Source organism: Monopterus albus, unplaced genomic scaffold, assembly GCF_001952655.1.
Source record: "Monopterus albus unplaced genomic scaffold, M_albus_1.0 scaffold69.1, whole genome shotgun sequence".
Taxonomy (NCBI): domain Eukaryota; kingdom Metazoa; phylum Chordata; class Actinopteri; order Synbranchiformes; family Synbranchidae; genus Monopterus; species Monopterus albus.
In genome coordinates, this window is record NW_018127949.1 from 543,530 (window position 1) to 555,122 (window position 11,593).

At 42.0% G+C, this 11,593-nt stretch overlaps 1 protein-coding gene and 1 long non-coding RNA gene across 2 annotated transcripts in view; one reads left to right on the forward strand and one right to left on the reverse strand.

Moving 5' to 3' along the window:
• Positions 1-5,961, forward strand: part of LOC109962900 (protocadherin-15-like) — a 153,740-nt gene extending 147,779 nt beyond the window's left edge. Inside the window, exons 39-41 of the mRNA XM_020605022.1 lie at positions 1,478-1,607; positions 2,530-4,049; positions 5,874-5,961. Of these exons, the coding sequence (XP_020460678.1) occupies positions 1,478-1,607; positions 2,530-4,008 (1,609 nt within the window). The 3' untranslated portion in view covers positions 4,009-4,049; positions 5,874-5,961. The remainder of the gene's footprint in view (positions 1-1,477; positions 1,608-2,529; positions 4,050-5,873) is intronic.
• LOC109962901 (uncharacterized) overlaps positions 1,522-11,593 on the reverse strand; it is a 15,877-nt gene continuing 5,805 nt past the window's right edge. Inside the window, exon 5 of the long non-coding RNA XR_002275329.1 lies at positions 1,522-1,596. This is a non-coding gene — a long non-coding RNA (uncharacterized LOC109962901). The remainder of the gene's footprint in view (positions 1,597-11,593) is intronic.

The following is an 11,593-nucleotide window of genomic DNA, read 5'->3' on the forward strand; positions in this document are numbered from 1 at the left end:
TGTTTGTGAAAAATAGGAAAAACATTTTTAATTTTCATATGTTGAAACAGAACTTTTAATATGAACACTGCAGTAATACTGCCAGCAATAAAATTTAAAATGTGCTTTATATATATATTTAGCATCAGAATTGGGTTTTTCTGTCAGTTTTTAAGACTTTTAAAGCATAGAATAGTAGTCCTCTTTGTCAGGTGTTGGCCTCTTTACGGTGTGAGTGTGCTCAAACATCCAGACACTGATTATCATTAAACAATCATTTAGCAGCTGGAAACAGACTAGTGACCCAGTGTGGTCCAGTTTGGTCCACACACACCCAAAACGCTACCAAAACACACTATTAAGTGTTGGATGGGATTCCAGTGATTCTGGCAAGGAAATGATTGTCAGATCATTAGTGCCCCCTAATGGCGAGAGGGGGAGGAGGAGTGAAGACAGGGAAAACAGTCCTAAGAAAGAAGCAAATGTAAGCAAAGAGTTACTGTAGCCTTTGGGTAATTTGATTGTGTGTGTACTTCAGTTTGCAGGTTAATGGCTGGGAAAGCCCCTAAGCAGATTTTAGTGGAAGGTTAAGACGCATTCCATTAGCTTGCATAGGCCATACTGGAAGGATTATAACTGTAATGTTTATGACTGGCCTGGTCTTTCTCTTTTGACTCTTTCATAGTTCACTTGTTATTTTTCTTGCCTATTTTTTCCTGTTTCTTTCTTCCAACCCCCCACACACACACACCTTTCATCCACGTGCCCTTTCCATTTGTTTATTACTTGGCTACTTAATGTAATGGGAGGGCAGCTTCTTCCACACGCTGACTGTAGGCAGAGTGATTACACGAGGCAATTTTTCTGTACAACGATGCCAAAGGACTTCAAGCAGATTTGTTACTTTAATCACACTGGGACATATTGTTTCCAGGATAGCATTTGAAAAGATGTTTTTTGACCCACTGGCTCTCAGAGTTGCTTGCTGCAGGGCACAGAGCCCAAGCGGTGACACACAACACAGTTCTTTTGGCCCATGGAGGCAGGCAGCGCTCCCAGCAACAGGCAACAAAGACAATAGGGAGAAGAATCAATTGCGGTATTTTCTGCTAACAAAATGTCTCCTGGCAACAAAATGCTCCTTTTGTGATTAAGGCAGCTTTGCTTAGGCGAGTCATTAGACACTGCTTATCATCAGAGTGAACCACAGTGCGGCCCTGCGTGTTGCTGCTTTAAGTGGCTGTGGATAAGCACTAGCCGAGTGCAACAGTTTGGTTTTGTAAAGCAGATTTCTCAGGTTTTCATTTCTCATTGGCTGAAGCTGGGGTAAAATAACATGGCACATCCCAAAATGACAACTGCATCACTTATGAGGAAAAATGACCCTTAAAAACGAATAGCAGTAAAAGTGAACATTAGTATTTTCTGCCCTGTACAGCTTCTTATTAATCTGTAACATTCTGCTTTGTTTTTTCTCCATCCCTCTCTGTCTGTCCAGGTATGACCTTCCTCAATACAGCAGTCGCAGGAAGCTGATCTCACCCTCCGGGCTTTATGATGAATATGGAGAAGTGGTGGTCGATGATGACGGGAGCTACTACTACAGCCCACAGGAGTCTGACGGAGAGGTAAACACAAACTACTGTCATTGTAGAAACAGCACACACAGGAGGCCACTGATGGCGACGGCATTTTCACAGTGTTCTGATGGAAATGAAACAAATTTTCAACTCAAGATTCACTTGCTAATCTTTCTGGAGCTTTCAACCTTGAGTTAATGTTTTTTATTTTTTTGTAAACTACAGTTTCTGTCAAGTATGAAGCTATCATTTTTACCACATTAATACACTGCCAGACTGCTTCAAAGGAAAATACCACATTTAAAATAGAATTCTATATAATTATAATGGCATTTAGGGTAATAAGCTTTGGGGGTGTCTTTTTTTTTATTCGAAAACGTGTACAGGAGTAAAAACATTTGAACTGTAATAAGCTTGAATTCAAATGTAGAGTTTATAAGTGCATCACTGTGATCTCAACCGGAATGGACTGGATGTGTGACATATGGATTGTGTTCAAATTAGTTAGAATGAATTACATGTGGCAAAGTGATAGGCCTAATATGCTCGCTTGCATCTGGTTTTCAAGTGGATTTATTCATGTTCATTTATTTGAGACAGAATATTTTATGCCTTATGTCCCCTTGTAGTATTAATCTCATCTGAGTGTGGCTTAACTTTCAGCAAGAAAACAAATGTTTGTAATCCCAAAATGTTGAAGTCTGCTATTGAAGATTTAAGATGTACTCCAAGCATTCTTATGAGTGCCATCTTTTTTAAATGGAACACATTGATATATCTATGCTATGTTCATATTATATCACTTTTCACTGTAATACCATTGAAAGCTCTTCACAGCAGCTCTCCTGCAGAAGAACTGGTGATAAAATGTTAACATGTGCTCCTAATAATACTCCTGACATTAACAGTGATTATGCTTGTCTTATTTGTTCCTTTTTTATTTGACTTTGGACTGATATCATGACAACAGGTGACAAGACAGTTTCAAGGAGACAAATTAACACCACACCCACATCCTGCACCTATTCTGCCCCCAAGAAAACCCCCAGAAGCCACCAGAAGTGAGGGGGACAAAAAACAACCACCACAGAGTGCTACGACCACAAACACAACGTCCAAGAGCTCAAGCACAGCTGCCAGGTTGAAGGCTATGATGAGAATGAGTATGGCGCCGTCCTCTCAGAGCAAAACATCTGGACAGCCTCCTGCCATCCACCTACCATGGAACAAAGCCAGAATTGGACCGATGGAAGAGGGGGATGGTAGCAGAGTAAGGTTGGAAGAAAGAACGGGCGAAGGAGCAGGAAAATGGTTTGAGAGCAGGGAGGCAGGGGAAAGGGAAAACAAAGGGAGAGAAAGAGATGAAGGAACAAAAAGAGGAGGTAGAGAAATGGAAACATGGGGGAGAAACAACAGAAGCAGCAGGACAAACAATGCTGCTGAAAGTGGACAAGGCATCAGGCCAGAGCACAGGGCAGAGCTCCCTGGCTTCTTGTCCTTTGGCCGGTCTTATAGCCTAGATGGCGGCATGGTCATTGATGGGAGTTACTTCCAGACGTCCGTTGAAGCCAGCAAACCCCCTCCGGTGAAACAAAAGCTGAGCGAGGCCCTTAGTCTTATCTCCCTTGCCAGAAGGCTCCAGGGACCCGCCAGAGTGGGAGACAAACAGTGGAGCAATGGAAAGAGCTGGGACAGAGGAGAGGAGAATAGCAGGAAGATTTATGGCTCCATAGGAGATATGAGTATTTCTGCATCAGTGTCTGAGAGAGCCCGAGGAGAGGACAGAAGAAGGTGCGAGTCAAGAGAGGAGGATAGTTCCTCTGAGGGATGGTGGAAGAGAGGGAAAAAAGTTCATGACAGTGATTCAGAAACAGGAAGTGACAGCAAGGAATCTCTGTCAGAGATTAATTTGTCTGAAACAGGTAGCTCTACCTCAACTGTTAGGGCCAAACATGAATCTGACACAGAAACGGAAAAAAATGACTCAGAAACAGACAGGGAGTCAGAGAGTGGAAGTCAGGATGAGGAGTCAAAGAGGGAGTCAGGGTTAGAGAGTGAGGATGAAGACACAGAGTCCAGCAGAAAACACACAGGAAGTAGTGTTAGTAATAGTTCTAGTAGGAACAGTGGTAGTGCCAATGTAAAGAGAGAGAGCGCGAACAGACAGCAAGAAAGGAGCAGCCGATCCATAAACAGACGCAGCGGCGACGACTCTAAAAATTCTAGATATTCAGGTTCTAGAGTCTTGAGTTCTAGGCCCAAAATGTCTAGACACTCTCGTAAAATGACAGAAGAGAGTGAGGAAGAGGAGGAGTCAGAAGCAGACATCATCTCAGGAGTGACTGACAGCTCGAAGGACTTATCGCCCATCGTCGAGGACTCAGAGGGGGAGCAGATGAGCAGAGGTCACGGCGGGGACAGACACTTGGAAAAAGACAAAAACGGATGAGGCCATAGCCCACCTCCTAATAATAAGTTCTTTACCACAAAGTAAGACCTTGGTGAAAATGCCTGGATTGGGTGTGCAGTCATTACCTGTGTGAGGTTTAGGACTGAAATCTCACATTTTTCCTTGTGTGGTGTGATTTATGTTCACAGGAGTTTAAATTGCCCGCACGTCCTCTTCTGCCCTCACACAGTTTCTCTGTCGGTGTTTCTAACTCCTTTCTCTAATCCCCTATTTCCAGTCATCTTATCTCCTCTTACGCCTTGTCTATCTCATCTTCCTTTATAATCGCTCTGTTACTCTTGAAGTGGTCCAGTGGTTTACTTCATCCTGTTCTCCTATGCTGACTTGTCTCATCTTCCTTTTGTGAACGCTCTACTCCCAGATGCTTATTTCTCTGCTGCAGCTCAAAGATTATTCACTGACCTGTCTTTGTTACACATAGCAGTCGCTCAAGCTTTTTTTCATGCGTCATAGATCAGTCAGCTCTTCCCGTACCTGCTATCTGCAGGGGAAAAAGATGTTTTCTTTGTAATAGTGAACATTTTCTCTTACATATTATCAAGGTTAAACAGAGTAATGTTGTATAATACCAAGTCAGAGCTGGTTTCACAATTACAGTTTTATTCTTCTTAAGTGTGTGCATGTGCACGCAGCAGTGCAGGTCTGATCTAAGGAGAAGTATTTACTGTTACATAGTGCTTTGTGTCATGAATCCAATGTGGTGATTAATATAATGTATGTTTTAAAAGCATTTGCGCAAAGCTTTCTGTAATGATCAGTTTTAGCACCACATGATCCAAACATTTGCTTGGAATTGCAGAGTAAACACTGTTGCACCTACAGTTTGTGTACCTCTGTCAATATATTACAGTACAAAACATTAAAAGTTAGGAAATAAATGAAAATAGCCACAAATGACAGAACATTTAGTTGAAAATGTTCATTCTGCTGATCTCTAGTAGTTTAGGTTCATGCCCCTGCTGTCACTGTCCAATGTGGCTACAGGTGATACAGGCTCCAAACTTCTAACCAGAATAGGTCACAGTGAAACCTGGGGTTAAAGGATAGGTTCAGCTTTATTCCTCAACTTGATCTTGAAGAATTAGGCCAGTCCTTTTTTATGTTAATATTTTTTTTTTTGTATTTTCCATACAGAGACTAAAACTGACAATGCATCGCCTCTACTCATGGTTAATGTCTGTCAGCTGTCAGTCCTGGATTAGCTTGTTAGCTTGTGTAACTGATCTCCGCTGTTGTTCAAAAATGATTAAAAACACATCAGAGAAACACACCACTGCACCAGATGACACGTTTTTTCATTACAAAAACCCAGACCTGACTGTTGCCCCAAAGGCTCCAAGAGGTCATAATTTCCTGAAGTTAGCACAAGTCAGAGACAACTGCGCATGCACAAGAGTTTGAGGGATCTCTCTGTTTTGTTTACTTTCTGCTAGCTCCTCATGTTCGGCTCTGGTGTTTGCTAATGAAGAAACATGTCACACAGTGCAGCATCGTGCTTCACTGTTGTTTATAATCGTTTCTAAACAACAGCGGTCTACAGCAGACGAATAAGCTAAGGACTGAGACACTAACTGCGAGTAGACACAAATTTTAGTCTCTGTATGGAGAAAATGACCAACCTTTCCCTTTAACTCAGACTGCTGAATCCTGATACAGTATTAGTTTCAGCTGTGCATACTGTATTTATTTTTGAGATGCAGCACTGATCGTGTGTCAAACTGCAGCATGCAACCACTATGTGAGGACTTTTTTGTGTTGTCTGAACAAGTGAAACGTGATTCAGCACTGACAAAACCTCTAAAGTGTCAGTAGTTTAATGCTCTATTATTTGTGTGATTTTCCAGCACTGCAGCAGAAAACGTCGAATCAAGTTGGTGTTGGACCGAGAGTATGAGACCAGCTCCACTGGTGAAGACAGCATGCCGGAAACCCAACGTAGCCGCTTATTCTCCACCTTCAACAGTCACGCCAACGTTAACGGCAGTATCTGCGTGGCCCAGAATGGTTCCATCATCCGCACCCGACGTTCAGGAAATGCCACAGGTCCCACACACACCACTACCACCGCTGCGGTCACCACCACAAGCAACAACCTCAAACCCACCTCCCCTGTCTTCAGCTCCCGGCTGGCCAAGCACTTTAAAAAACTGGACAAAATGGCTGCCACATTTGAGGAAAGTGTACCCCTGAGCCACCCCAGAACAGCAGCAGACAGTGGGTGCAACACCCTGCGCACCTTCCAAAGTTCAGGAATGGCCGCCTCTGCCACGGCCCCTTGTGCTTTTTCCAACACTAACAGCAATAAAACGCTGAATGTGTTTAGCACTCGACAATCCAGCATTTCTTTAGGCTCAAGCAGAACCAGCAACACGGGCCCTGAATGTGTAGCGTCTAAATCAAACCTGCTCTCAGTGGCGCAGGGCGGCACGGAGCAGGCTCAGAGCACAGCAGAGAGAGATGACTTGAAAGAAGGAGAGAGAGAGTCAAAGGTGGATAGCACTAATGATAATAATGACTATGGACTTGTTATGAGGGAGCCCTTGGAGTGCCCAAGTGACAGAACACAGTCTGATGAGGAGGAATTATGGATGGGCCCATGGAATAGCCTTCACATACCCATGACCAAGCTCTGACTGATCCTGATGCTACTGTGTTCACACCTTATTGCCAAGATCAGTAAAGCATTCAGACATCACCTCTGTTTGTTAGTTGTGGAACTAATGGGGATGCTCCGGTCCAATTAAAAGAAACCTAATTAACAAACTGGAATTTGGCTAAATAGCAAATTAGTGTATCCTGGTATTCAAATTGAATGTTAAGACTCCCCACATATTGCCTAAAATAATTAAAATTTTCTGTTTAGGTTTGGAGACGGACTATAAAAATACATGGAGTACGAGCAACTTAGAATATAATTTTTCCAGTTTACTTATTAACATTGCTTATTTTTCATATTCCAATCAGAGCATCCCTTAAGCCCAGCTAATCTCAGAGCTACACCTTCATAAAACTTTACCTAGAATAAGAGGACTTGTTATATTTCTACTTTGCTAAGACATAAAGATGTGAACTTGAAAAAAAAAAGTTAATGAACTTTTTATGGCCCTTTAAGTGACTTGTGTCTGTATGGATCCACAGTTTGATTTAGTATTATGGCTATCGGTGCGACTCATCATGACTTTGCCTGATGCTTCTCATTGATATATCAAGTCTTGTATTTGTCAAACTTGCCTTTTTATCCTTGTCAAGTTGCTTGGCAAACTTTATCCAAATAAAAGACTATTCTGTCCATTGAAACATTAAGTTTGGCTAAATTGGCTCCGAGTTGGTCTCTTCTCAAGAACTAACAAGACATGACCATAGTGAGATGTGACTTTCTGAAAGTCAGATGGGGGAGGGGGGTGCAGATTGAACACTTTTAAAGGCTAGTGTGACATTTTGGAAAACATGCTTATTAACTTTCTTGCCAAGCGTGAGATGATTAATGCTACTGTTTTGTTGAGTAGGAGCTAGAGCCAGCATGTTGTTAGCTTAGTTTAGCATAAATCCTGAAAAGGTAGCAAAATCACCTGCTAGCGCCTGTGCTGCTCACAAATTATATTTAGTTTTAATTCATATAAACACTGAGGAGTGTTAGTCTTTATACATGAGACATTAAGTGGAGAAAAATATTCCATGTAGAGATCAGCGCAGATTGGAAATGGCCAGTTTTCAGTGTGATTGACTGGTCAATCATTCTAAGATATCTGGTTCTGTGACGGTCAGATTTAGTGCACGTTGCAGTGGCGCACAAAGCATCTTGCATGCACCTCCTGCGACACTTGTACTGAATGAAGGAGGAAATTTCTCTCAGTGAATAAAATGGTCTGCAGTTAGACAATATTGCTTCTAAATCCAGGTTACAAGTTTTTCCTAACACTGACATCTTTGCAGATGAAAGGGCAAAGTCAGATTAAAGTGGTAACTAAAAGCTGAAATTCAGAAAAGTTGTCTAAATATTATCTTTTTTTGGCATTAAAAAAATCTTTGCATTTTGTTTTAATTGAACAGATATTGTTTGGGACAAGGATTATTGTTTATTCTCCAATTCCATTGAATCCCTAAAAGATCCACTTAACAGAACACATGTATCCATCTCCCTGACCTAAATTCACCACCATTAGGGCAGGGGAACTTTGTTAATTGTGAGCCACATTACAGTGAATTGTTTTATTTGATGTTTGAAAGAATCTGGAGCATTATGCAGAATTACCAGATTTTAAGTCTCACATTTAATTTGATGACTGCCTAATTTGCATTAAGGAGCTCAACAGAGGGTGTCAGACCGGTAGCGATATTTGAATGGGACTGCTCCGTATTACACAGAATTGGCACACTGTACCAGAGGGCAGCATTTTAAACAGTTTCTTGAAGGGAGGACATGCCTGAGCCGCTGTTACTGATTCAGCTAAATGAGCAGAGCATGTCACTTATGTCCTGAGTCCACTGTACTTTATTGGAGAAGGCAGCCTGATCTGAGCTCATTAATCTATGATGCAAGCACAAAAGATTTGATTTAGTGATTTTAAAGGGGGAAAAGCTGATCTGTGTCTCCTCAACTGGTTTGGTTTTCTGTGTTTGGTTGTGTTTCTGTACCTCATGCCCTTTTCTGCATTTGATTGTATTTTCTACAATTCTAACACATTTCCTCATTTTCTAAATTTGGCAGCACAGCGGCTAGCACTGTGGCCTCACAGCAAGAAAGTTCGGGGTTTGAGCCCGGGCCAACGCGGGGCCTTTCTGTGCAGAGTTTGCATGTTCTCCCTGTGCCTGTGTGAGTTCTCTCCAGGTACTCTGGCTTCCTCCCACAGTCCAAAGACATGCAGCCTAGGTTGATTAGTGACTAACACCACTGTATTTGGTAAGGCAGGTTGGGTTTCGATTCCCTGTTAGGGCCCTTAGCAGGGAGATGCCTTGCATCAAACCAAGCACCCCCTTATCTGCATTAAACAATAGTAGAAACCAGTAAAAGTTCTAAATGTCTGCATATTAAACAGGTGACATAGCTCAGTGGTTAACACCACTGACTTTTGTACAGCACTTTGGGGTTTGAATCAAAAATTATTTATATAACACTTTAAAAACAACTTCTGGTTGACCAAAGTACAAGGACAAGATAAGAACTAAAATAAATAATATCAATAACAAGAATAAAACAACATAGGAACATAAACACATGTTCAAGCTCTGTGTGCTTGTCTGTTGGACTGCAATAACTGTCAGCTCTTACTAACACTTCAGCTTTCCTAATGTAAACAGTTCTAATCCAGTGTCTGTTTTATTTGTTGTTGCTGCACATCTCTAAAAGATCGAGTGCCAAGACTGAGTTATGCTTCTTTGTGCAATATATACTTGCACAGACAATTTGTGAAATCATTCAACAAGTATTAAAACTTAAGTCATTATTTTGAAATGGTATTTCATCATTCTTAATAGAGTTTTTAGGGGTTATATTTATTGTGATTATGGACATCATTATTTCATAATGCCTTTTTATGTCCCGTTACTGTGGTAGCCTAGATGGTGATGATCATGCTGCTGTCTGTGATTCTGCAACAGACATGTTCATGAACACAGCAAGTCTAGAACAATTCAAAGTAGGTCAACCATACTTTGTGTGTATACACACACTTTAAGTAGGCCATTTCAACACTTTTCATATGTATAATTATACAGTGCACCTGAAGACCTGAGTACATAAACTCAGAACATGGAGGCATGTGGACCAGTGGAAAAACCCAAAGCTTTGTGGGCTCGCACTACAAACATCAAGATGGTAAGTAAATTGTCCAGGCCATTGTGAAATGTTGCATCAAATTTAGTGATGGGCAAATGATACCGACGGGGGCTTGGGCAGCGATGGCGCACTGGTGATGGGGACATGGACGGCCATGGCTCACTGGTGATGGGGACATGGACGGCCATGGCTCACTGGTGATGGGGACATGGACGGCCATGGCTCACTGGTGACGGGGACATGGACGGCCATGGCTCACTGGTGATGCGGTTGATCCACCGCAGATCTTTTGGAGTTAAAATATAATGTGTAGCGTTCTGTGTGTATGCAGATATAAGGTTACTTTATCTGGCGTTAACGGGAGTTTAGTGTTGGCGTGAAGCGTTAGCAAAGCTCTGCTAGCAAGAAGCCTTTCGGGCTGAAGACAAACCAGCCATGGGTCCTCTGATTATGTGGTCAGCCTTCCGATACCCTATTATTTTGGTTTAGTATGTTCATTTTAACGATATAATTTGTTAAAACTTGCATCTATGAGATTTTGGCGGTAACTAGCCACCTATCCCCCGTTGGCTCTGTAGTCTGACTGACAGCGTTATGGGAAGTGTTACATATCTAATATATCTGGACTAGATTGACTTAATCATGCTTCTTGTTTTAAACACCCAACACGTTCACTAATGTTTAGAGGACACTGGTCTTTGACACGGATTTCTTTGTTGTAGTGGACAAACCTTTTTTAGGTTGGTACGTGAGTATAGTTTTTCTGCCATGTCTGTGTGAGATGGAGCCTCCGTTTAGATTGAAGTCCAAACAAACCATCAGCTGCCAGTCTTCATTAACGGTCTGAAAAGCCTTTTGTTTAAATTAAGATCATATGCAAAATATCAGGTTTCACTGACTGTGGAAACAATGCCAGGATTTAATGACTTCAACAATCATCAGTAACTTCACGTTAAGGAATGGTGTCCTGAGAATTTCAAGTCAAATTTGCATGGCCTGTTTCATAAATTGAGGGTAAACAAAATTGTTAAAGTGTGTTCCTTATAGGCTTGATGGCGACGAACCCAGCAGAGGGACGACATCAGCAGTCTGGCCTTTTCTTGGGACTTGCCACCAGTAATTCAGAAATGGTGAGATGACCTCTTGTATTTCCAGTTTTTTTGTCTCCCCATGATTTTGTCTAATGTGCCCGCTAAAAAGCTTTTGCTTCAAAATGAAGCAGTTTGCAGTTTACCCAGGTGAACAGAAAATACATACCAAGGAGACGAGGGATGACGTCTACAAAACGTGTGAGAGTTTAATAACTATAACGGACAAAATGGAGCAATTGGAAGTACAGTCCAAGCGAAAAAACTTGATTTTTGAGGGAATCAAGGAGACAGCTGGAGAAAGCTGGTCAGAAGCGGAATGCAAAGTGAAGGAGATTCTGAAAAATAATCAGCAAATTCATCAAGAAATTGAGATGGAGCGGGCTCACAGAGTCGGGAAACCTTCGGATCGTGGTCCGAGCGTGGTATTGGTGAAGTTGATGAAAGAGAAAGATAAGACACAAATATTGCAACAAGCAAAGAAGGATCTATTATTTATATAAATGAAGATTACATCGAGTACGTGAGGAAGAGAAGGGAGTTGATGCCGAAGTTAAGGGAGGCCAGGGCGAGGGGAGACATCGCGTTCCTGAGGTATGATTGACTAGTGACCAGACCTCGGAACCAGGATCCAGGACCCAGGACCAGCACGCCCAGGATGCCAAGACAAGGAGATGAAGGGGTCGCTGGACCCTCAGAT